Source organism: Pelodiscus sinensis, chromosome 3 (assembly GCF_049634645.1).
Source record: "Pelodiscus sinensis isolate JC-2024 chromosome 3, ASM4963464v1, whole genome shotgun sequence".
Lineage (NCBI taxonomy): Eukaryota > Metazoa > Chordata > Testudines > Trionychidae > Pelodiscus > Pelodiscus sinensis.
Window position 1 is genome coordinate 139,096,737 of NC_134713.1, and position 24,625 is coordinate 139,121,361.

At 47.9% G+C, this 24,625-nt stretch overlaps 1 protein-coding gene across 8 annotated transcripts in view; it reads left to right on the top strand.

Annotated features, from left to right (window-relative positions):
- The first annotated feature begins 394 nt into the window (after positions 1-394).
- The window catches only part of ABCC10 (ATP binding cassette subfamily C member 10), a 31,846-nt gene continuing 7,615 nt past the window's right edge, over positions 395-24,625 (top strand). The window contains exons 1-16 of one of the 8 annotated variants that reach the window (XM_075924991.1): positions 395-526; positions 6,973-7,169; positions 8,822-10,199; positions 11,457-11,684; positions 12,032-12,188; positions 13,008-13,147; positions 13,245-13,324; positions 13,496-13,667; positions 14,996-15,094; positions 15,361-15,550; positions 15,995-16,072; positions 16,795-16,986; positions 17,514-17,649; positions 18,138-18,333; positions 18,844-19,187; positions 19,300-19,469. In XM_075924991.1, the coding sequence (XP_075781106.1) occupies positions 7,009-7,169; positions 8,822-10,199; positions 11,457-11,684; positions 12,032-12,188; positions 13,008-13,147; positions 13,245-13,324; positions 13,496-13,667; positions 14,996-15,094; positions 15,361-15,550; positions 15,995-16,072; positions 16,795-16,986; positions 17,514-17,649; positions 18,138-18,333; positions 18,844-19,187; positions 19,300-19,469 (3,721 nt within the window). In that variant the 5' untranslated portion in view covers positions 395-526; positions 6,973-7,008. Of the gene's footprint in view, positions 527-3,917; positions 4,060-4,117; positions 4,167-4,189; positions 4,335-4,429; positions 4,450-6,972; positions 7,277-8,821; positions 10,200-11,456; positions 11,685-12,031; positions 12,189-13,007; positions 13,148-13,244; positions 13,325-13,495; positions 13,668-14,995; positions 15,095-15,360; positions 15,551-15,994; positions 16,073-16,794; positions 16,987-17,513; positions 17,650-18,137; positions 18,334-18,843; positions 19,188-19,299; positions 19,470-24,625 lie in introns of those variants that run through there. The other 7 variants (XM_075924996.1, XM_075924988.1, XM_075924992.1 and 4 more) reach the window with 7 other exon arrangements.

Consider the following 24,625-nt stretch of genomic DNA (forward strand, 5'->3'; position numbering starts at 1 on the left):
CCAGAATAAAATAGCAAATAAACCTTTTTCTTGCCCCTTAGTATTAATATAGGGCTAACAAGGGTTATAGAGGTTCACAGTCATGGCCTACACAGAGCCAGTTCTTTCCTTTTGTCCCTATTTATGGTACAATATTCATGTCCTTTGGGTCCCTCTGAAGGAAGGGCAGGATCCTAGTTCACTGAATCTACCTGTAATTCCAGCTAAAAGTCAATGTTCTGATGTGAAAAGAACAGCACAAGTTGCCAAGGTGGGGAAGGGGTACTATCTCTTGTGGAGAAGGGGAAAGCAGATGGAAGTATCTACTGGGAACTTGTTAGAGAAAACTTGATCCTACATACAATTTCTTTTCATCTTGCACAGCCTGGCAAAAACAAGATAAGAGAGGAACAAAGTGCAAAGTGAAAGGATATCAAATGGACTCAAGTAGGCATCTTGGCAGTGTGTATAGACTATCTGGGGCACTCAGTACTCATTCTGGGGCTTCAGTTCCTCTCCATCCCCGAAAACCGGCAAAAGATCTTTGGTGAGTACCAGCTACTTGTTTCTCTCTCTCTCTTCCCCCCCCTTCCCTCCCCCACCCTTTTAAAGGAGCCTAAGATAAGAAAGCGCTTTGGCCTCATAACTTTTACTTCTGCCTCTTCTATCTCACACTCCCTCAGCTTGATTATTTTGTTTTTCCAGACAGGAATGCTGCTGGCATTTTGTTTCCACAGCACCCCACTGATAACATTGACTTTACTCTCACAAGCTCAGAGGACTCTTCTGTGTGTTTGTTTGTACTGGAAGAAAGTTGGGAAGACATTTGCTGTCTACAAGAAAGGAATTGCTTAGGGTACGTCTAGACTACATGCCTCTGTCGCCAGAGGCATGTAGATTAGGCTACCAGACATAGGAAAATGAAGCGGCGATTTAAATAATCGCCGCTTCATTTAAATTTACATGGCTGCCGCGCTGAGCCGACAAACAGCTGATCAGCTGTTTGTCGGCTCAGCGTGATAGTCTGGATGCGCGGGTGGTGACATCAAAGGTATTTGTCGACCACCCAGGTATACCTCATCCCAGGAGGCATACCTGGGTGGTCGACAAATACCTTTGATGTCGCCACCCGCGCATCCAGACTATAGCGCTGAGCCGACAAACAGCTGATCAGCTGTTGGTCGGCTAAGCGCGGCAGCCATGTAAATTTAAATGAAGCGGCGATTATTTAAATCGCCGCTTCTTTTTCCTATGTCTGGTAGCCTAATCTACATGTCTCTTGTGACAGAGGCATGTAGTCTAGACGTACCCTTACTTTTGATGATAAAATTACCACTTTGTACAAACTCGGGGTGGGCGGGGAGTAGCCTGGTAGGCACTCAAAAGAACTCAGGAAAAGCCAGGGGTCAGAGAAGCCTTGGCAAAGGTGTATTTATCATTTCAGTACTGCAAACAACAAATTGCCTTGTCCACCAGCCTGAGTTTTCTTACTACGAGGGTGACTGTATATCCCCTATGATTCTATAATAGATGGATTGAATGTACATGCAACTTCCCCATCCTGGATGGGATACATTTGACCTGCTGTGTATATCAGTGCCGCCTTATCTGAACTGAGAAAGCTGTCTTCAGCTCATCAGCTGAGGTCCTGTATTTTTGTAGTTTAAATTGAGTTGTATTCCATGAATGCTGCCTTCCTCATGTTATGCATAGTTCAGTCAAATACAAGTGATTAGGCTCAATCAGTGCTTAAATTTAGCCAGAGTCATCTGGAGTGGAGCTCTGGTAAATATTTTCAAATCTGCAGAAAACTCAGAACCTCCTGCAGGTCTGAAAGCCTGAGCCCTTGAGTGGCCCCATGACACTGAAGCCCCAATATATCTTGTGGAACAGAATCCCAAACCCCTGAAGGTCCCATGGGGCAGAAGCCTCAAGATGTGATGGAGCCTCCTCTGTGGGTCTGAAATCCCTAACCCTGGTAGCCCATATATGGGGCTGATGTCTCGAATCTCATGCTTTCCCTGAGAGGCAAAAAGGCCCGGTGCCCCCCTTCACAGAGCTGAAGTGCCAAGATGTCTGTCCCACAGCTAATGCCTGGATCCTCAAAGGGGGGAAGGGAGCAAGAGAGAGAGACAAGGGAGGCTCGAGGAAATAATCTCTGGGAATTTAATCTCTAGGCTCATTACAGTGGTAACTGGAATAAATTCTCTGGCCTACTTATACTTGATTATCCTCATGGTCTTTTCTGGTCTTAAAATCTATGAATCTGACAACAGGTAATTGTGTATGAACATGACACTGTAGAGACAGATGTTGAGAAACAATTAAGATGAGGGGAGCAGGAGCAATATCTGGGAAATCTGTGAGGAAACTAATGGGATTTGGGGAAAAATTGTCTGATTTCTAGGTGTTTTTTCTGAGGGTGGGAGGGGAAGGAAGCCTGTATTTTTGTATATGCATCCAGTGTGCTAATTAGGCACATATTTAAAGAATTCAGATTCATTAAGATGCATACATTAAACCCTTTCCTCATAATTCAGCCTCTTAATGGCTGCGTCTAGACTGGCATGATTTTGCAGAAATACTTTTAACAGAAAAGTTTTTCCGTTAAAAGTATTTCCGCAAAAGTGCATCTAGATTGGCACGGATGCTTTTGTGCAAAAAGTGCTTTTGCACAAAAGCATCCATGGCCAGTCTAGACACGATTTTGCACAAGAAAGCCCCAATAGCTAAAATGGCGAGCGGGGCTTTTTTGCGCAAAACAGTTCTTCCCTGTCTACACTAGCCCTCTTGTGCAAGTATTCTTGCGCAAGAGGGCTTTTTCCCGAGCGAGAGCATGAAAGTATTTGCACAAGAAGCACTAATTTTGTACATTACAAAGTCAGTGCTCTTGCGCAAATTCAAGTGGCCAGTGTAGACAGCTGGCACGTTTTTGCCAGTCTAGATGCACCCAATGTGTTTTGTTGGACTTATATGAATTCTGGTAAGGAGGTGCCCAAAATGCCACAAAGTATTTCAGAAGCAGTTGCAATGGAGCTGTTTGGAGTGAGATTATCAATTCTCTACTCCAGGATATAACATTTTGTGTGCACCCCATTGCATTGACCTACTTAGTTGCTGTCATTTTGCCACACTATGTCTAATTGACTGTTCAGTCAGCCATACATCCCTTTCAAACATTTCCACTTTCCAGGAATTCCAGGTTTCTCCTTCCAATTAAGAATCTGTTGCTCTTCTCCAGATATACTAATTGCATTTTAAAAACTCAGTTTCGTTTCTACCTCTTTTTATGTTTCCTCCTTTGTATTATATTTCTCTAACCTGACTAGCCAGTTGCAACACCTTCCAATGAAGCATCTGAAAATTGTATATTCTTTGGGATTGTTGTTTTGTGTTCTCAGAGTCCTAAATGCCAAAGCTCTCTGATTTTTATTGTTTATTATCTGCCTTGTTAATTTGATGTCTCTGTGTCTATTAACTTGATGGTATAGCATAGCAGGCACAGATTTCCTTAACTGATTATTAATGTATGCGATTACTTTGCATTGCTGGATGTTTATCTTCTGAATGCCTCCCGGGCTATGGGGAGACCAGATCCCTGTGGGTGAGCCCATCCATCCCCACAAAGCCCAGCTGAACTCAGGAGATCTCTGCACCAGCACAGGGGTCTGCTGCAGGGCCGGGGTTTCTCGTGGTCTGCACAAGGAATAACTTTTTGGAACCACCATTAACCCATAACATCTTGCCGGAGCTCACAGAGACCCGGTCTGCAAGAGGTCAGCCGCAGCGACAAGCGATCAGCACCTACCCACGCTGGGAGCCGGGGAAAGACCCCAGCGTGGGAAGCTGTGCATGGCGCATAGGTGCTTCCCCTCCTGCCCCATCACACCTCCTCACTGGGGACCCATCAGGCTCCGTGCTGGGACTGATACCGGAGCGGCTCAGAACGCAGCAGCGCCAAAGAGCCGGGTTTGTGCCTCTTGGCTCGCCGTCGCGAGGCCTCATCGCATGGGACGCGGCCGGGTGCAAATGGGAGCGGGCTCGTCCTCGCCAACCCAACGGAGGCGGGGACGCGCTCAGGTATCGCGGGGCCAAGCCTCAAAGTCCGCCGGCGGGAGGAGAGGGGAAACCGCAATCAATGACGTCATCCGAGCCCCTGGCTCGTGGGACGGGCGTGCCACAACCGGGTGACGAAAGCGCGTCCGCCCCCCCCCCCCCCCCGCGAGCGTGTGAGGCTCCGCAGGGGACCCCTGGGTCACGTGTCCTTTTGGGCGCCCCTCCCTCAACAGCCTGTGGGGCCGGTGGAGCCCGGCCGCCCCTCGGGGGAGCGGGAAAGCGCCCGAGAAGGGCGGAAGGTGCGAGGCAGGGAGCGGGCCGGTGTGTGGTGGGAAGGGGCCTGTCGCTGCCAGATTAGCCCGTCTCACCCGGCCAGCAAGGGCCGCCCTGCTGCCCGCCCGCCCCCATTTATTGGTGGGTGCTTAGACCCGGCTAGTGACAGGGCTTTCCTCTGCCCCGAGGCCCTCCTGCCGCCCCTCCCCTGCCCGGAGCCCCGCCTTTGCCTCGCCCCTCTGAGGCCCCACCCGGCTCCTCCGGCCCCGTGTTCTCCCTCTTCCTCTCCCACGCCCTGGCTTACTTGCTCACAGGCATCGTTATCGCCTGGACGAGTGTTTTATGCTAAACTAGCTGGAGTTCCCCGGCATTGCTCGGGAAACCGGAGGAACCAAATGTAGAAAAGCAATAGTCCATTATCTTTTTCTGAATGGTAGAAAAGTTGCACTGATTTCTATAGGGATTCAAATATAGGTCCACGTCATCCCTGGCGGGGGGGGGGGGGGGGAGTGCGACCCCGGGTGGAGAGGAAGTTACACGTGGGAGGGGTACCCCAGCTCGCGCCTGGGGCTGCAGGTTCCGCAGGGGGCAGGGCGGGTGCCCAAGCCATTGTGCGCATGGCCCGCCCAAGCCATTCGTGCGCTCAGGGCCCCGGGAGCGTGGCCCCGCCCCCCAGGTACCCAGCACATGCACAGTCCCGCCCCCGGGCGCTCAGAGCATGTATGGCGGTGCTCAGTGCATGCCTGGCCCTGCTCCAGGCATATAGTGCATGTGTAGCCCTAGGTGCGCAGTGCCCCCAGGCACCCGACAAAGCATGGCGCCGCCCTGGGCGTGTGGAGCATGCACGGTGCTGCCTGGCCCGGCAGCCCTGCACGGCAGTCCTGCACAGCGTCCCCTACAATGGGCCACCCTGGGCAGTAGCCTGGTCAGCCGGTAGCTTGGGCCGGCTCTGATTGTGCACGTGGGGGTCAGGGCACTGCGTGCTGGCACCGGGGGGGGGGGGAGACGGGGAGAAAAGAGGGTTGCTTATGTAACCTCGCAGGCGGGAGGGGGCGAGTCCCGGACAGCACTGGGGGCTGCAGGCGTCGGGCATGGGACCTAGGGTGGGCGGAGCGGCCCCTGCAGTGCAGCGCGGAGGGTTACTTTTTTATTTTTACAGTTTGAGCTCAGGCCATATCGGGTCCAAAAGTACCTTAAAACCTTCTTCTAGATGAAAGGTTATCCCATGCAAAGTTTGGTTGCGGTAGCTCTTATCTTGTCCAAGTTATTAGCGCACAAACATTCTCCTTTATATATTAGCTTTAGGTTTTATTTGTTACAGGATGCTACAGCTTGCAGCAAAATAGTCAAAGAGGTAACTTTAAAAAAATGAAATTTCACCAAGGTTTTCCTGTTTCTTTCGCTTCCTCTCCCTGTTTTTTGCAACCACCTCCTTGTATTTTGTTGGCTAAAGTTATTGTCATTTTATGTGTGGAATTAGGACTAGCTGCAGTGGATCCATTAAAGATCCGTTTCTGAAGCCCAGCTACAAATCCATATAGCACAATCACAGAGAAATGCACCTGTCTAAATACCTATATATCTAAAATCTGTAGAAACTGACTCCCACATCTCCATGCAGATACACATGAGTATTCATATGCACACATCTAGCATGCACTAGCACATATAGTTCCACATTATTATTACAAGAAGGGTGTGTCTAGACTGGCAAGATTTTGCGCAAAAGCAGACACTTTTGTGCAAAATCTTGCCGCCTGTCTACACTGGCTGTGAGTATTTGCACAAGAACACTGACTTTGTACTGTACAAAATCAGTGGTTCTTGTGCATATATTTTGATGCTCCCGCTCAAGGATAAACCCTCTTGCGCAAGTATTCTTGCACAAGAGGGCCAGTGTAGACAGGGAGGTTAATTTTTTGCTCAAGAAAGCCCAATGGCTAAAATGGCCATCGGAGCTTTCTTGCACAAGAGAGCGCCTACACTGGCACGGATGCTTTTGCTCAAAAGATGTCTTTTCCGTTAAAAGTATTTGCGCGAAATCATGCCAGTCTAGACGCAGCCTAGGTGTTTAGTGCGTAGAGACCCCAACTAAGAAGAGGGTTCCAAGGTGGTAGGTGGTGGATGTGCACATAAAAAGAAAGTTTGTCTGCAACAATACAATTATAGCTAATGTATAGCTACACAAAGATGGTAAGAAACTTACTATAAAATTGAAGTAAATCTAGAAAAACATTGTTGTGAATTGAAACATTCAACAAAATGTTTCATTTAAAAATATCAAAATAGAATGTTTTGATCTTTTGAGGATTTAAGGGAGAGAGAAGGGGGAATTTCAATCAAAACAATTTTACTTGACACAAATTCATTAGCTGTTTCCATCAACCTGAATGTACACCTTTCAGGAAAAAAGTTTAATGTGAAAGATTTTACGTGGCTCTAGTCATGGTTGAAATTAACCCTGTGCGTGACTTATCTACTTCACGGGGATGAGGGGATGTCTAAAGTGTAAATGTTAATAAAATTGTTTGAGATCCTTATAAAAAGGGACCTGCAGCATGGCCAGGAGTTTTATTAATAACGGAGGAATCTTCTTTTACTATCTTAAATTGTGTTTGATTTAGTTATGTGCCTAACTCATTCTCTTTCCTTTTTTTTCTCTAGGAGCTCATCACTGTTGCAGTTGGCTCCTAAAAGAAGATGGAAGAGATCCTGGCTGATCTGTGTGGTACCAGTCCGGAAGACCCACTTCCTGTGTGGATCCATGGTAGTGTTGGTCACTGCTTTAACCAGCTGATTTTGAATGTTGTCCCTCATGTGATCCTTGCATTAGTAAGTGCCTGCTACCTCGGCACTCCAAGGTATGATAGCCATCTGTGTCTCTTCTTCTTTGTAATGAAGAATGTGGGAAAAGTCTCCTGAATGATGGAAATAATTTCTCTTTGTGCCATGTGGCAGCTACCTGCAGGTAACATTCACAGTCTTGAGTTTACTTCCTTTTGGGCAGAGTGCTTGAGCACATGCAGAGTGAAAAGCACTATTAGGCTCTATTTAATCTATCCCTATCTCTGCCTCAGGGCCAGTGTAGAATCTGGCCCTACAGTTTATTCCCCAGGGTCCAGTTTCAGATACTCTAGCGTGTGAAGACTCTACTGTTTCCATTTAGGAAATGATTCCAAAGCTTAAAATTGTCCCTAATATTTCCTGATAGTCAGCTGACACATTCTCTTTTGAAAAAAGTTTTATTTATCCTGGATTGTTATTTTGTTACATTATACAAAATAGCTAAGCCAGTTGTACTATTTTCTCCTTCCTCCTACTTATATATTAGGTGCCACCCTAAACAATTCCTCATCTACCTTTCATAATTATAGGTGGTTATCATGTCCCTCCTGAGTCATTTCTTAACCAAGCACATATATTCTCTGTATCTCGTTCCCTTTAGCCCCTTAAGTTGTATTATTATTTTTTAAAACAAGAGTAGTCCTAAATGTCACTTGGTTCTAAATTTACTGTAACCTCTCAAGAGAAATACTTGTTTATCACTGTAGACAGCTCACTGAAAACATCTGCTCAGTTTGCAGTAACAGGTAGTTAAACACATTCATAATTCTGCATAAGGGACAAAATGGAGAAAAATACTATAATGCCATTACACAGAGCAATTTCCTCACCTGGAAATAGTGTATATAGCTGGATCACAATATCTCAAAAAAGATTTAGTAGAAATAGAGGGAGTTCAGAGGCTAATACAGTAATAAGAATGATTAGAGGCCTGGAAAAAAAAAAACTTCTGAAGAGAGATTTAAAAGATTGAAAATATTTAGGTTATAGAGGATATAAATACAAGGTGACATTGAGACATTATATAAAATAATTTCTCTACATCATTTATTACATTAGTTTCTCCTATTTACTCTCATAATTAACAAATTACAATGTTCAATGAAATTGAAAGGCCATAAATATATTCCTGATAAGGAAATTGTTATGCAGTGGATAATTAGCCAGTGAAATTCTTTGTCGCAAGACATTGCTGAGGTAAAACGTTTAGGAGGGATTAAGAAAAAATTGATATTTGTATGAAGAATGTGAACATCCAGAATTATATTAGGATAAAAATATATGTTTATCAGGGATTTAAACTATTATGGGTCAGGACTTAATTCAACCGTCAAGTACCACAGGTTAGGTAGAAGTTTCCTCATGGGAAGGTTCTTCCATAGTTGTTAACTGTGGGGTTTCTTGCATCTTTTTCTAAGGTATGCTCTATTGGCCACTGTGAGAAACAAGATACCAGAGTATATTAACATGATCTGAAAAGCAGTGGCAATTTTTGTCATCCTAAAAAGCTCTGGATAGGACAAAGAGCCTGTTGTTATCTGTATGGGCGAGAAATAGGAATGACTGGGTAATGGTGGGAAGAGCAGAGGGAGGAAGGAGAGAAGTGATCACAGCTGATGGAACAGTAGCTGGCTCACTGTGAAGCTTTCACCATCTTTCTCTCCACTAGATCTGTCCCAGGGGCTTCCCACAGACCTGGCTGGAAATGCAGAATCACTGCCTCCTTCATGCTCACCGTCCTGCCCATCCTTGGTATAATCTCAGCAGCCATCTCTCAACAGGAGTTGGGCACCCTGTACCTGACAGTGATGACAAATGGCATTGCCATGCTGGCATGGCTCACTCATAGCCTGGCACTCCTCATGCTTTATAGGTCCACATATGGCTCTTCCCGTGGCCCTGCAGCCATGGTGCTGCTAGCCCTCTTCCCTATCCCTGCCCTTATCATCACACTAGTATGGTGCTGCAAGAATGGGTTGGCCGGGCCCTACCTCCATGCTGCTCATATCTTCAGACTCTCCATCCTCTGCCTGCAGTTGGCCACTCTACTTATCTATGTGATTGGCTATATTACTCCTGTTGCCAGCAGGCAAGATTTTTGCTCCATCAATGACTTGGGGCAGCATGAACCTCTCATCACAGAATCAGGGATCCCAGTGTCTACCTGGCAGGGAGTGGCAGAAGATGGTGAAAGCTGGCTCTCACGCTTCTCTTATACTTGGATGAACCCTCTTATGAAACGTGGTTACCAGTGTATGCTGAATCGGCCACAGGATATCTATCTGCTACCTCGACGTCTCCAGGCTGCCAGGGTCCGTGACCACTTCTATTCGTGTTGGCAGGAAAAAGCAGCTCTCAGCCGAAAGGAGGAAGATGCAATGTCTTCCACTAGCCCAATTATCACCAGAAGTGATGGGACTGGGTATGCCTTCCCCTCTTCAAAGAGCCCTTGTGACACCCAGCAGGCTGTGCAACTCCTCTCAGTACTTCATGCAGCCTTTGGGCTCCGCTACTACTCCCTAGGGCTCCTCAAACTGGCTGGTAGCCTGTTGGGCTTCTCAGGTCCCCTGCTCCTGAACCTACTTGTTGGCTTCATGGAGTCACACCAGGAGCCTCTGAGCCATGGGGTGCTGTACGCCCTCGGCCTCTTTGCTGGTTCTTTTCTGGGTGCTCTCTTGCGGAACCAATTCAACTATGAGGTGAACAAGGTGATGCTGACAGTACGTGCAGCAGTCATCTCTGCCATTTATCGCAAGGCCCTGCGGGTTAGTGGCAGCAGTCTGGCTGACTTCACGATGGGTGAGATTGTCAATTTTATGAGCACAGACACTGATCGGCTGGTCAACTTCTGTGTCAGTTTCCATGAGGTATGGAGTCTCCCTGTGCAGTTTGCCATCACCCTCTTCCTGCTCTACCAGCAGGTGGGGGTGGCCTTCCTGGGAGGCCTGGCCCTGGCCCTGCTGCTTGTGCCAGTGAACAAGGTCATAGCAAACCGTATCATGGAGAACAACAAGGAGATGCTGAAGTACAAAGACACACGAGTTAAGGTGAGACCGCCTTTGGGTTTATTGCTGCATTTTCTTCCTGATCATTCTTAGAACTGTGGCTATGTACTTTGGAACCCAGTCAATGAGGAAAACCCTAATGGGAGTGCAGAAAGGTCAGATACCTGAGGGGTACAGCACAAAGCATTGTCATTATGATTCCACCTAGAAGGAAGCTGTTCTGTCATGTCATTTTATGGTGTTTATTGCTCCCCAGGCATGTCCAGTCTCTCCCATAGATGCCTGTCCTGTGTGTAGCAGTTACTGTGAAACCCGTGGTCCCATTCCCTCGAGACACTCTTCCCATTGATGCGTATTAATCTTGGGAACCCTGCCCACTGCTGATTCAAAGTGCCTATGTTTAACATTTTTATCGTGGTTATGTGTCTCTCTGATTTGGCACCCTCAGAATCCATATCATTCTGTCTCTTGCTTCTGCACTGACTCTTCTCCCTTGGGATTACTATCCAAGGGCACGTCTACAGAACAGAGCTAAAGCCGAAATAAGCTATGCAGCTTGAGCTACGTTAATTTTGGTGCTGTCTATATAGCAGGAAGTCCAATTAGAGCACTCTTCCCATACATCTTGTATAATGAGGGTTACAGGAGTCGGAGTAAGAAGTCCTCCAGCTTGACCTTATTTTGACATTCTGTTGAAATAACTGCTTGTAGTGTAGACGTGGACTGCTGTGTAGACGTACCCTTAGTGTCCTGGGCTCCAGTATGATAAGATTGTATGGTAATGTTTTAACCTAGCATCTGCAGTGGTGACAGAGGTTTTTCCAGACCCACCAATTTTTTTGCAATTTTCCACCCATATTTTAGAAACATAAAAATGTAAGTCTCATTCCTATATGCATTGTACATCTATAAGAGCATTTGCAGTATGTTTCTGGAAGAAGTTATCTCTAGTTCTACCCTCCCCCTCCCGCCCCAGGATGGTCTTCTCTAGATAAGTCAGAACCACTCTGCCGGATGAATCTTCTGTGAGGATTCAGTTGTCTGGCTTAGATTTTAAATACTGAATGTTTAGTTTTACTTCAAACACCACAGAGCTCAAATAGGCAGGGGCAGCATCAGAGAAGATGGATCAAAGTTCTTGACTGTTGCTACTGCCAGTTGTAGACTAGAACATGTCTCTGTTTCTCCACCTTTTATCCCCCTCTGTCCAATCTGTTTTGGCTAGTGTCTGGTGTAACATGGCTCTGGAGGGCAGAAGAGACTGATCTGGGTCTGTTCTGCTTGCCTCTCTGCCCACAGCTAATGACAGAGTTCCTCTGTGGCATAAGAGTGATCAAGTTTTACACCTGGGAGCAGCACTTTGGTGCCCGGATAAATGCCTGCCGAGCCAAGGAGCTACAGAAGCTGCGAGCCATCAAGTATCTGGATGCCGTGTGTGTGTACTTGTGGGCAGCATTGCCAGTAGTCGTCTCCATTGTCATCTTCATCACCTATGTACTGCTGGGGCACCAGCTCACTGCCACCAAGGTGAATGACAGAGGAGACTTGTGCAAACCCATTTCTCTCCTCAGACTGATGTGGGAGGAGAGTTTTCAGAATCATCCTAATTGGAATAACCATGGGGCTCCACTCCCTTATGGGATTCCATTGCTCTGAGATCTCCCCTGGGAACAGAGCTCAGCCCATACTGCTGAGTGCAGCTGTAGAATAAAGTTCAGTACCCATCTGTATGTTGTGACCCTTCCCCAGGTGCAAGGACATCTGTCCACGTGGTCTTCCTCCTCCCCATCATGATCTCTAATCTGGGAAATGTATGGAGGGGTGCCAAAGGCTTACTATCCCTCAATTGTTTATTGTATCCCTCTCTGCCACAGGTGTTTACAGCCTTGGCGCTTGTTGGGATGCTGATTTTTCCCCTCAATAACTTCCCGTGGGTGTTGAATGGAGTCTTGGATGCCAAAGTGTCTCTGGATCGCATACAGCGTTTCCTTGAACTCTCTGACCAGAACCTGCAGGCTTATTACACCATAGGTATGAAGACAGGAGCTGGGACACAAGCAGGAGTGGGTGCTGTGGGCATTGGGGTGGAATTTCCATGTGTGGGGTGTGAAGAGAATGGAGAAGTCTGAATACTGAAAGTGCTTGTGCCAGAGGGCATAGGTCTAAAGGAAACGGGTTCGCTGACCCTAGTGCCGTTAGATAACTGCTCCGTAACTGAACTCCATAGGGTGCTGAGCAGTGCGCTGTGCTCCTTTCAGTCAGTCTGAGGGAAGCACACGCTCTGGATCTGTGGAAGTGTCCCCATTAGAGAACAGGGCAACAGCATCACTCTCCACCAGCACCAAACAGACCATTCCTGTGCCTGCTGATTCCTGCCTTTGTATATTCCCAAAGCAAAGGCTGTTTGCTCATTTCTACAAAATCTCCCTCAACACTGAAGCCATCAGCCCTGTTGGCTTTGGTTGGCAGAATGGGTGGAACCTCTGCACTCTCTTCTGTGATACTTCCCTCCGCCCCCTTCCCCTGTTGCCAGCTCCCTGCTGTTTCTTCCACCCGCAGACATAGGAAGTTCAGTTTGTTTTTAGAATGACTCCATGAGCTTCCTGCAGGGATTCAGAGACAGGTAGAAGAGAGAGGTTACAACAGGGTAGTGTCTCGGTGTCACACAGTGGCATTGTACAGCCGAGTGGAGCATGTCTGAGCTGTGTCCTTGTGTACTCTAGGAGTGGAGCTAATGGTGCTAGCAGCATCCAAGGTTGTCTGGGCTGCTATCCCTCAAAAACATGCTGCAGGAGTGGCGGAGCCAGCCTAGTGTCTCCGTTGCGTTTTCTGACCCTTTTCTTTTGCCAGATGGCCCCACAGACCCATCCTCTGCACTGGAAATGCATCAGTCTGCCTTCTCCTGGTCATCGGCAAAGGAGGAGAGCACCAGGCAGCATCTGGCCAGAGGGTCTCAACAGATCTTCATTCAGGACCTGGCAGTGGCAAAGGTGAGTGGGGGTGCAGGGAATATAGAAGAGGGAGCCATCACTAGAAGGGTCAAGTGTTAATACATTACATCTGGCTTCTGCTTCTTTCCCTCTGCAGGGGGTGCTGGTGGGAGTTGTTGGGAAGGTTGGCTGTGGGAAAAGCTCTCTGCTTGCAGCAATTACTGGAGAACTCAACAGGTAAATAGCCATATAAGACATCTCAAACTCTCCTCCTGCCCCATCTCCTACCACCTCTGCTACAAAGGATTTTCCATGGGCTAGACCCATATACCAGGCATGCACTCCCTGTATTGTTTTTTCTCTTCCTTTGCTGCCTCCCTATTCTTTCCGGCTTTGGGGTGTTTGCAGACTTGGCGGACAAGTGTATGTCTGGGATCTGGAGCAAGGATTCGGCCTGGCCACCCAGGAGCCCTGGATCCAGTTTACTACTGTCCGTGAGAACATCCTCTTTGGAAGGGACTATGATGCCAGGCTCTACCAGGAGGTGCTTGAGGCTTGTGCACTTTCTGATGATCTGAATGTAAGTGCCCTGTGATGCGCACGTCCCACCAGCTTCCTCGGGTCCTGCCCTGAATCTGAGCCTGAATCTTAACTTCTCAGTCAGGGCATAGAACCTATTTCCCCAGCCTCTCCCTCCTTCCTAAGCCAAATGCGCCCTTTGTTCATTTTCATTACCGGCATTGAGTCACTCCCTTCCCTTCCTTTGGGCTGAGGCAATGCTTATACTGTTTCTTCTAAGGCTTATCTTGAGCAGAAAGATCTGAATCCCAAGGAAGGGAGAGGTTGTTCAAAGCTGCCCTAGTATTCCCATTAATAAGCCATCAGGTTCTGGCCATAGGGAAATGATCAGAAGCCAATACTTCATTGGAGCAGACAGCCCTTCCCTGGGATCTGGTGGGGCTACGCAGCAAGAAAAGAGTGTTGAATTTTCATCCTCTATGTGGGACTGCTGGTAGTATCAAGGCAGCAGCCCCAGATGTCCCAAGGAACTGCAGTGCAGACTCCTTTTGTAAAAGGAAGCAGAACATATCTCTGAATAGGCCTGATGATACCCCACATCTCAATCCTAAAGAGAGCTAAAAGGAAAGAATTTATCATCTAGGTTGATTCAAACTCTCACCCTTCTCCAATCAGTAATACACATCCCATCTAGGAAGCACATTAGACACATTAGTTCATGAACCCTCCTACAATCTCTGGGAGGGAAGGATTGTTCTTCCATTACATAGACAGGGAAGCAAAAACACACAGAGGCTAATGGTCTGGTTTTTCCAAGATGGTGAGCACTTGCATCTCCCTTTGACTGCAGTGGGAGATGTGGGTGCTCAGAGTCTCTGAAAATCAGGCCACTTGTGTCTTGTCCAAAGTCTCTTAGGGTATGTCTACACTACCCCGCTAGTTCGAACTAGCGGGGTAATGTAGGCATACCGCACTTGCAAATGAAGCCCGGGATTTGAATTTTCCGGGCTTCATTTGCATAAGCGGGGAGCCGCCATTTTTAAAACCCCGCTGGTTCGAACCCCGTGCAGCGCAGCTACACGGGGCTCGAACTAGGTAGTTCGGACTAGGCTTCCTATTCCAAACTACCGGTACACCTCGTTCCACGAGGCGGCTCCCCGCTTATGCAAATGAAGCCCGGGAAATTCAAATCCCGGGCTTCATTTGCAAGTGCGGTATGCCTACATTACCCTCCTAGTTCGAACTAGGAGGGTAGTGTAGACATACCCTTAGTGAGCTAGTGTTAGTGCCAGGAATAGAACTCAGGAGCCTTGATTCTGCATCCCTGATTTCACTTTGCCTCTGTGAAGCAACTTTGTAAATGGATCATCTTGTGTGTTTCACTTCTAGATCTTACCAGCAGGTGACCAGACAGAGGTGGGTGAGAATGGAGTGACACTCAGTGGGGGACAGAAGGCTCGAATCGCCCTCGCTAGAGCGGCTTATCAGGTAAATAGAAGAGTGACCCTACAGAGGGCCAGTTGTAGCAGGTGCATTGTCCAAGAGCCAAGGCTGGGCTAGAGAAGCAGGAAGTACCCAACTGCCAGAGCTCCTACAGCACAGCATCCAGCTCCTCCTGTCCATCTAGGCTGGGTCTAAAGGAGCTGAGAGTTTCCCTAAGCCAGTGCACTTTCACCATTCTCTATAGCACAACCTGCTGTGGAAGCTGGTACTGAAGCAACGTAGGAGATGTATATCTGTCTTTTCTTCCTCAGGAAAAGGAGATTTATCTGCTTGATGATCCACTGGCAGCTGTTGATGCTGATGTAGCCAATCATCTTATGCAAAAATGCATCCTGGGATTTCTCAAACACAAGACCAGAATCCTTTGCACACACAGGACGGAGTTTTTAGAGAATGCTGACACCTTGCTGCTCATGGACAATGGCAGAATAGTCAAGATAGGTACTGTGGCACACCTGCTTTGTTTCAGACTGTGTACCAGAGGGCTAAGAACTCCATCCCAGTCTTATTAGACAGACTGATGAGCTGTGAATTCAGATGGAAAATGGCCATATGGAATCAAAGCAGACAGTTGCAAAGAGGCTGGAGTAAATTAGTGAGAGCCCAAGGGAAGAGGCCTCTGGATAAGCTGGAAGAACTGGGACATGTTGAATGTACAATAGTATGAATAAAATAGACAGATTCAGAAGAGATGGGCATTGGGGTAAGATGGAATGGAGGGCCAGGAATCTGTGGAGCAGGGTTGCGGGTACTAATAGAGGAATAGGAGGGCAGAGATAGAAGTAAATTGAGCTGTCTTGTACCTAATAACTGAAACTTCCACAGCTAGTATCTGCTCCTTAGGATCTCTGCAGTGTATAAAACACTCACACTCTCTCTTTCTAGGGACCCCATCTGAAATCCTGCCACTAGTGGAAGCCACCCCAAAAGTCAACGAGGAGAATAAAAGGAGGCAGAATAAAGGTCAATATATGGCGGTTTGAGTGGCATTGCTGAAAGTGGGTGGGGTCCCTGTGGCTTGGGATAAACATCCACGTGGAACTGCTTTCTGCCGTTATCTGATCTCCAAGCAGGAATTCAGGACAGTTGTACTAGTGGGGCAGGGTGGAGTAGGAAAACAACTAACGGAAATTGAGGGAGACAGAGGAAGGGACTTGCTCAACATCACAGAGTGAGTTGGGATTATTAAACTCCTGGTTCCCAGCTTTTTGCTTGGTCTGCTGACAAGGCCTTGCCTCCTTTTCATGGCAAAAATAGAGCATATGATATATGTGGAAAAGGTCTCCATATACAGGTGTCTCTGAGTCCCCCTGGCTCCTCAGTGCTAATTAAAAGCTGAAATGGGGATAATTAAATGGATAGCTGTGGAGCTTGGAAAAGAACCCCCATTCCCACACCTTTCACAGTGGGGTATTTTCCGTGCTTGGGATGAAGGGGACATTGGATACTGGCAAGGAAGCAGTGTACTGATGTGCATTCCCACGTGCCACAGGACTTCCTGATAGATGCCTATGGTAGAGGGTACAGCTTCATGAACTCTGTTGCAAAAGAAAGGAAAAAGGAACAAACCTTAGAAAGCCTTCTAAGAGTATGGCAAAGCTTTCCACTTGACATATACCTGCCCTGTTTACAGTAAGGAGCTGGTCCTATCGATGCTGCGCTGACCTGTGCCTTTCCTCCTACAGTCTCTTCTGAGCAAGGCCAGGAGGAGGATATGGAAATACAGACAGAGGAACTGGGCCAAGCTAACTGCCTCCTCCAGCGGGAGGAAGAAAAAAAAAAGGGGGCAGTGGCTTTCCAGGTGTATAGGGCATATTGGCTGGCAGTGGGCAGTTGCCTAGCATTGTCCATCCTCTTCTCCCTATTTCTGATGCAAGGTAAGGCAGCAGCTCGCGCCACTCTCTGTTTGGGACATTCTCCATTCTTGTTCTCTTGCTGTGTTCCCCAGCTATATGAGGGGTCCTAAGGGTGGCAGACTAGGTTTACTCTCTTCATACCCCCTGCAGGAGGAAGACCCCGTCCTCCTAATCTTCCAGCCAGGGTTCCTTCAGTACTTTCCTGCCCATGAAGTCGAAGGATTTGTCTGGTGCCCTTAGCCAATGTGAGAGCAAGATGTTGTGTCGTAATTTGTGCCCCTGCTATCATGGGGAACACTAAGGACTGTTTTTCCCCAGGGGAGCTGTTGTACCTGGCCTCCTTGGCTGCTGGCTATACTCTCTACTGCTCAAGTAACTGCAGTGGTTAACGTACTGATGGCAGGGTATAGATTAGGCCAGGTAGTGAAGTGGTAAGGCTAGTTCCTCGTTGTAGCCCCAGCTCAGCTCCATTTCCTGCTCGTCTCCCTCATGTTGCCTGAAGCAGAGTCTAACCCTCATCCTGCTCTGACTCTTGTGTATCTCTGCAGCATCCGGGAATGTCTCAGTTTGGTGGCTGTCACACTGGATTTCCAACCTGCCTCAGACAGCAAACATCTCCACGAGGCCCCTGTCAGCTTCTTTCCCTTCCCCACAGCTGCTGCTCTTCTCCCTTGCAGGGCTCATGTAAGTGTGCATAGATTAGCTCAGGCGCTGCTGTGGTCTGACTGTAGGAGGAGCAATGGTCTCCAGTCTTGCTCCTTAATGTCCCTTTTGCAAAGGCCTCTTCCTGTGAGTAGAAGCTGGCTATTCCCTCCCCCTCACTCCCCATTGCACAGAGGCAGTATGGCTTTGAGAGCTAGATAGGATGAAAAGGCCAGCTGAGTACAAAGGGATAACGAAGAAGCACTGCTGGATTTGCTACCTGTGGCAGATGGGAGTCCTCTTGGCTTCACAAGGGTCTCGGAGGAGTGGAGAGAACCTGCAGTTGGAATTGTAGGCAATTTGTCTGCCGCAGTTGGTGAACAGCAGGAGGAAGCTGGTATCCCACGCTGGGCTAAGGACTCCTGGCTTCTCCCCCACCCTGGCCTTGGTGTTTGCTGTCTCAAGGGCACTGGGTGTCACCTTGACATAGTGCACACAGTGGTTGAAGTACTTTGTCTCCTCTCTTCCAGCTCCCGCATCCAGGTGTTGGGCACAGCTCCAATCTATCCCAATAGCACACTGGATGTGAACTTCTACCTGACGGTGTATGGTGGCATAGCTGGAGCCAACTCATTCTTCACCCTCCTGCGGGCCTTCCTCTTTGCTTATGGCACCATCCGCGCTGCCACTGTCATTCACAGCCGGCTGCTCCAAAGAGTGATGAAGGTCATAAGGGTGGGGTAGGGTGAAGTCCCAGGGGCTCAGTTTAGGGAGAGAAATGGGGGCAACAAGGGGAACAGAGAGAGCCACAAATGGATTCACTGGAGTGCTGAACTGCTCAGCCAAGGAGGAGCATAGGTCAGTCGCCTACCCCTTGGCAGCAGTCATTATGTCTGTCTCTCAGCTCTCTGCAAAGGGGTTCCTTGAAGCCACTTCATTATGAAGGTAGCTGGCTGTGTCCTATGAGCTGTGTGTTGCTGCTGGGATTAGGGATGCCTATTCCAGCAGGGCACCTCCAAACTGGGGAGAGGGGTTTGGAGTCTGGTTGTGCTGGGCCAGTGCAAGCTGGGAATTTCTTCCTTGTCCTTATTCAGTTCTGCCCCTCTTCGGAGCACTATTCCGAATGGTGGCTGCTTGCTGGACCACCTGCCAGCCAAGCTATAGCTCCAGGGCACTGCTCTCCCTTCAAGCTAGTCCTTGTCCCTGGCTCTTACCATCCGGTTTCTATGTTGACAGGCCATGGTGACCTTTTTTGACGTTACGCCGACGGGCCGGATCCTGAACCGCTTCTCTTCTGACCTATACTGTGTGGACGACAGCTTGCCCTTCATCCTCAACATTTTTCTGGCCAATGTCTTTGGGCTGCTAGGCATGCTGGTGATGATAACCTATGGGCTGCCCTGGATTGGCCTGATTTTGTTGCCATTGGCTGCCCTCTACTTTTCCATCCAGCGCTATTATCGGCGCACCTCCCGTGAGCTCAAGCGCCTCTACAGCCTCACCCTGTCCCCCATCTACACCCACTTCTCAGAGACACTGACTGGGCTGAGCACCATCCGAGCCACCCGGGCCACAGAGAGGTGAGGGCTTTCACTCTTGTAAGGACCTATAGGTTCTGGCCCAGTGACAGATGAAGGGCAGTAGGCCCTAGGGCTGATTGTGATACTAACCACTGCATTATGTCTGGACCAGATTTGAGGCAGAGAATCAGCTACGATTGGAGCAGAACCAGCGTTGCCTCTTTGCCGGTAACACTGCCATGCAGTGGCTGGACATCCGCCTGCAGATGATCGGAGTTGCTGTGGTTACGGCTATAGCAGGAATCGCCATCATCCAGCACCAGAGGCAACTGGGAAACCCAGGTATGCTGTAAAACTTTAGAAGTTCACCCAGACCAGTAAAAGTTTGTGTCACTGCCTGCCCAGTAACCCTGGATGCTTCTGTGCTATGCTGTTTTGGCTGAGAATACCGGCAGCCTGCTCACAGTGCAGTGATCTAGGTTGCCTCTGGCTTCCCCAGCCTGGTAACTCCTTGCAGAGAGGCACATTCCAGTCCCAGGTCTCCCCACAGTCATCTCCTCTGCAGTGCTCAGATCTACTCAGTGTAGTACTCTCAAAACTTGATCAAGTTCTCTGCTCCTTTAAAGAGACAGCACCAGCCTATTAGGTTGACTGAAGATTTTATTCATCAGTTGGAAACACTGCACTGAAATGGTTTGTAATGAAAACAAATTAGGTTTGTTAACAGGGAATAGATCCTTACTGTACGTGCAATATGCCTCGGGTGCCGTGTGACTTGAATTCATCACTGAATTGGGTCTGCAGGTTGGACCATTAGCTTGTCCAGGGCAGGTAGTGACAGGGAGTGCGAGATTAACACTAATTCATGGTCCAAACTCTTCTCTGCAGTATTTAAGTGATACCTAGTAGAAGGAATTGGGATAGAAATGGTTAAAAACAAAATATGCTTCTAAAACTACAAAGTAATTTAACAAATTTGAGTCTCTTGTTCAAAGTAGTTTTCTCACCACAGTCATTCTTCCTGCACAGCTGGCCAGTCCTTAGTGAGGATCCAGCACAGAGCCCAAGCACTTGGTTTCAGGCCACCCTGTTTCCTATCCCAGAGCTGCAGCTCTGTCTGTCTGTCTAAAAGGTAGCTAATCAGCCTTATCTCCTCGGAAGCTGTATCACTTCTCTTTGTCTCGCCACCCAGAACTAGGTTGCCAATTTATATTCCTCTCCTGGTGCTTTGGCTCCTTCAAGAGAAAGAGATGTCCTCGTGGGTGCTCCATATTAGGTCAGTGCGCTGCCGCCGAGCCATTTCTTCAGAGCAGCGTCCCTGGGGCCGTGCATGCGTGCACCTCAGGCCACACACTCCTACAGCGCAGGCATTGCGCATGCGCAAGCTCGGCCCCCCCTCCGCCCCACAGTTCCTTCTCTACTGCCTCCAGTCACAGACAGAGAGTGCAGCGTGACACCTACACCTCAAGCTGATTTTACTTGAAAAATCGCTAAGACCAGCTTCAGATCTGGGTCAACAATCAGATAAGCCTTGAGCTCGAAAGGACAAAACATCTTCAAAGAAACACGCCTCCTCATTGCCTCAGGAGCCTCCAGCACCTAAACGCTCATCTCCAGTGCACATGGTACCGAGAGTGTCTCTGGCACCATGTCTGATTACCATGACGCACTGGGCATGTCCAGCACTGCCATGGGAGCGGGAAATGCAAAGCCCCACTCCGAGGCCACAGACTTGGAGTTGCCTGCCTCGAGTGTCGCTGCAACTACCAGCACCGACTTTTCATTGCTGGCACCACAACTGCCTTTGATGCCAAGCACAATATCCAGCACCAGTGTGGGCACTGACCCAGCACCAACCATTTCTCCTGGCAGCTCGGTGCCAAGATATCACACTGCATCGCAAGTAGCATTGGTGCAGCCAACAAATGGCATAATCTATGCCAGCGCAGCCATATACACAACATAGAGATCTCTTGGTCTCCTCAACTTTCAACTCACTCTTTCTTGGCACCAACATTTCTTCCAGTACCTCGGCACCAAGACCAGATGCATGGCTAGAAAGGTTTTCTAGTGACTCTGACAAGGAGGTGGATGTGATGATCTCACCTAACTCACTTTCTATTCTGTCTACTCGGCTAGGACCCATCCCCCACCCTTCAGACACCATTATATGCCCTCTTGGTATAAAAATCTATTGGTACCACCTCCCATGGCTTACCCACAATGCCAGTATTGGAGTCCTTGGCAGCCTTGCTGTAAACAGCACTATTCTCGCAAATCTGTTTCTGTGCCTCAACACTCCCTTCCCCCGCACTACAATCTCCGTCTCCTCAACAGCAACGTGCTATACAAGGGGACCAGTCTGACCCCTCACCAGACACCTCACCTGACACTAATGAATTGTCCTCCCCAGATGAAGTGGTGGTGCCTCCTGCACCTACTTCCCTGGTGGTGGAGGCAGCACACCCAAGCATACATCTACACCGCAGTGGAAGATCAAAATTGCTGCTGTCAATCTTCCAGGGTTCGAATTAGTGGTTTAGTTAAGACAACTAATTCAAAGTGAGAGAGGCACTCCGGTCGATGCCAGTAACCCTGCTTTCACAAGGAGTAAGGGAAGTCAAAGGAAGAGAGTGTTCTTTCTTCGACTTCCTGCAGTCTGGACAGCGCCAAAAGGCGAGCTGAGCTACTGTGACTTCAGCTACGCAACTAATGTAGCTGAAGTTGCGTAATCTTAATTCCACACCCTATAGATATAACCTAAAAGACTAAGCTGCAGCACTCTATAGCCACCCCTCTGACTGTGACAACAAAAGGCTGGACCTCTGAATTGAAAGTCTACATGTCATCAACACTACAATTCCAAGTCACGATTATGCAGCGCTACTAAGCAAATACAACTATCGGAATTATTCCAATTTAAATGATTTTATTTCAGACATTGCTGAGGCCAAGAAGCAGCAGTTCAAAGCAGTGATTGTGTAGGGCCATACAATCTCAAGGACAGCCCTACAAGCCATCTAGATGCAGCTGACACAGTGGCCCACTCCTCGTTACAGCTGTCGTGATGCAAAGAGCCTCATGGTTCAGTGTTGCTGCCTTCCCTAGATAAATCCAGTCCATGGTAGTGGATCTTCCATTTGATGGGCAGAAGCTGTTTGCGGTAAACACTAACGAAGTGCTGCATTCTATGAAAGATTCTCGGGCAACTTTCAGATCTCTTGGCGTTCATAATCCTGCAACAGCAAGAAGGCGGCAATACAAGTCCCATCCGTACCCTGGGTGCAGATACCCCTAAAATACTCAACAATATAATTGGCAGGACCAACATCAACAAACCTGCAATAGAGGCAGGAGCCAATGACATTGTCAACCATCTAACAACTTGCAGCAATCACAACAGTTCTCTAAGCAAACTGGAGAAATATGTCGAGGGTTGTGAAAACGTTTTGCCAATTTCAATGCCAACCATACCATGTAAACTATTCCAACATCATCTGTTAATGTTTTTTAACAATTGGAGAAGGATAACATCTGATAAATGGGTTCTCCAAATAATCATGATTGGATATGCCATTCCCTTTATATGAAGACCCCCACTCATCCCCTACTCAGTCCCTCTTCAGGAACCATCTCTAACAAGGAACTTCTCCAACAGAAGGTTGACCATTGCTTACAAGTGCAGGCAATTGAGTTAGTCCTCACTCATTAAAGGGGGAAAGGGTTTTACTTCCACTACTTCCCCATGGAGAAAAAGTTGGGACGATGGTGACCCATTCTTGATCTATGAGCGTTGAACAAATTTGTTAAGAAATACAAGTTTAAGATGGTAACACTCGCCACCATTATACTGGTGTTGGAATGAGGTGATTGGTTTTCGTGTCTTGACTTGCAAGATACGTATTTTCATATTTCCATCCATCCTGCTCACAGGCAGTTTTTTTCGATTCATTTTAGGTACCCAGCACTACTATACAAGGTCCTACCATTTGGCCTTTCTACAGCTCCAAGAATTTTTTCAAAGGTGCTTTCAGTCATTACAGCATATCTGCAGAAACAAGCCATTATCGTATTTCTACAGCTGTCTCCTCAAAGCGCGCTCCGATACTCATCACTCCATCTCAATCACAAGACACATCTTCCAACGTCTTGGTCTATGGATAAATGAAAGCAAGTCAAATCTGATACCCACTCAGAGAATTCAGTTTATTGGTGCTTGGCTAGATTCCACATCCGTTCTCGCTTCTCTTCCTACGGATGATTTTCACAGAATTGTGGACCTGATCAGGATGCTGTCATTCTCCCCTAGAACAGCGGCTCACAACTGCCTACAACTCCCAGGTTGCAGCTTTGTAGTCAGAAATGCACGTTTGTACATGAGATGTCAGCAGAGGTGGCTCAGGACAGTTTACAAACCCAACATTCACCCACTGTCAAAGTTACACCCTCCGTGAAGAAAACTTTTCTCTGGTAATTGACACCCACAAATCTCTGTTCTGGGTCCTGTTCCTTACCATAGAACCGTCCGTTTCATTGACAACCGATGCATCCCTCAGGGGCTGGGAAGCACACTTGCAGCATCCTATGGCTCGGGGACTGTGGTCCAACAAAGACACAGGTCTCCACATCAATGGAGAACTGCAGGCAGTAAGATATGCTTGTGAGCATTTCCTACCTTTAATCAGCATCACGTGAGACTATACATAGACAATGTTGCTGCAGTGTTTTATATAAATTGTCAGGGCAGAGCCCGATCACATGCCCTATGTACAGAAGCAGTTGTACTTTGGAATTGATACTTGAATCATTGCATATTTATCACTGCCATTCACCTTCCTGGCAACCTCAACACCATGGCCAATGCACTAAGGAGGGCATTGCATGAGTGGCAAATCAACCCAGATATCCTCTTGTGGGTTTTCCAACAATGGGGTCACTCCACCATAGACCTCTTTCCCACACAAAACAACAAGAAGTGTCTGCAGTTCTGTTCCAGAGCCAGAATGGGGAAGGGTTTCTTTGGAGATGCTTTCCTCATTAACTGGTCACATCATCTCCTATGCACCTTTCCCCTAATACTCCTCATAAACAGGGTCATAGTCAAAGTGCAGGCCGACAAAGCACACTTAATTCTCATAGCACCCTGGGTTCCCTTTCTGCTCAGAATGTCTTGAGTACCTCAGATCCCTCTGCCTCGCAATCAGGATGATCTCTATCAACCAGGAAATCAGACCATTCATCCCAATCTTCACATGATGAACCTGAATGTATGCACGCATTCTTACTAAGACGTTTATCAGTGTTTGTAAGGACTTTACCCAGATGTGGTCCCACCAGCACAACCATGGGACTGCCACCTGGTTTTAAATACTGTCACCACATCTCCAGTTGAGCCAATGGCTACATGCTCTCTTTTGCACCTTTCTATGAAAACAACTTTTCTTGTAGCTATTACCTTGGCAAGGCAGGTCAGAGAGATCGAAGCACTGATGGCAGAT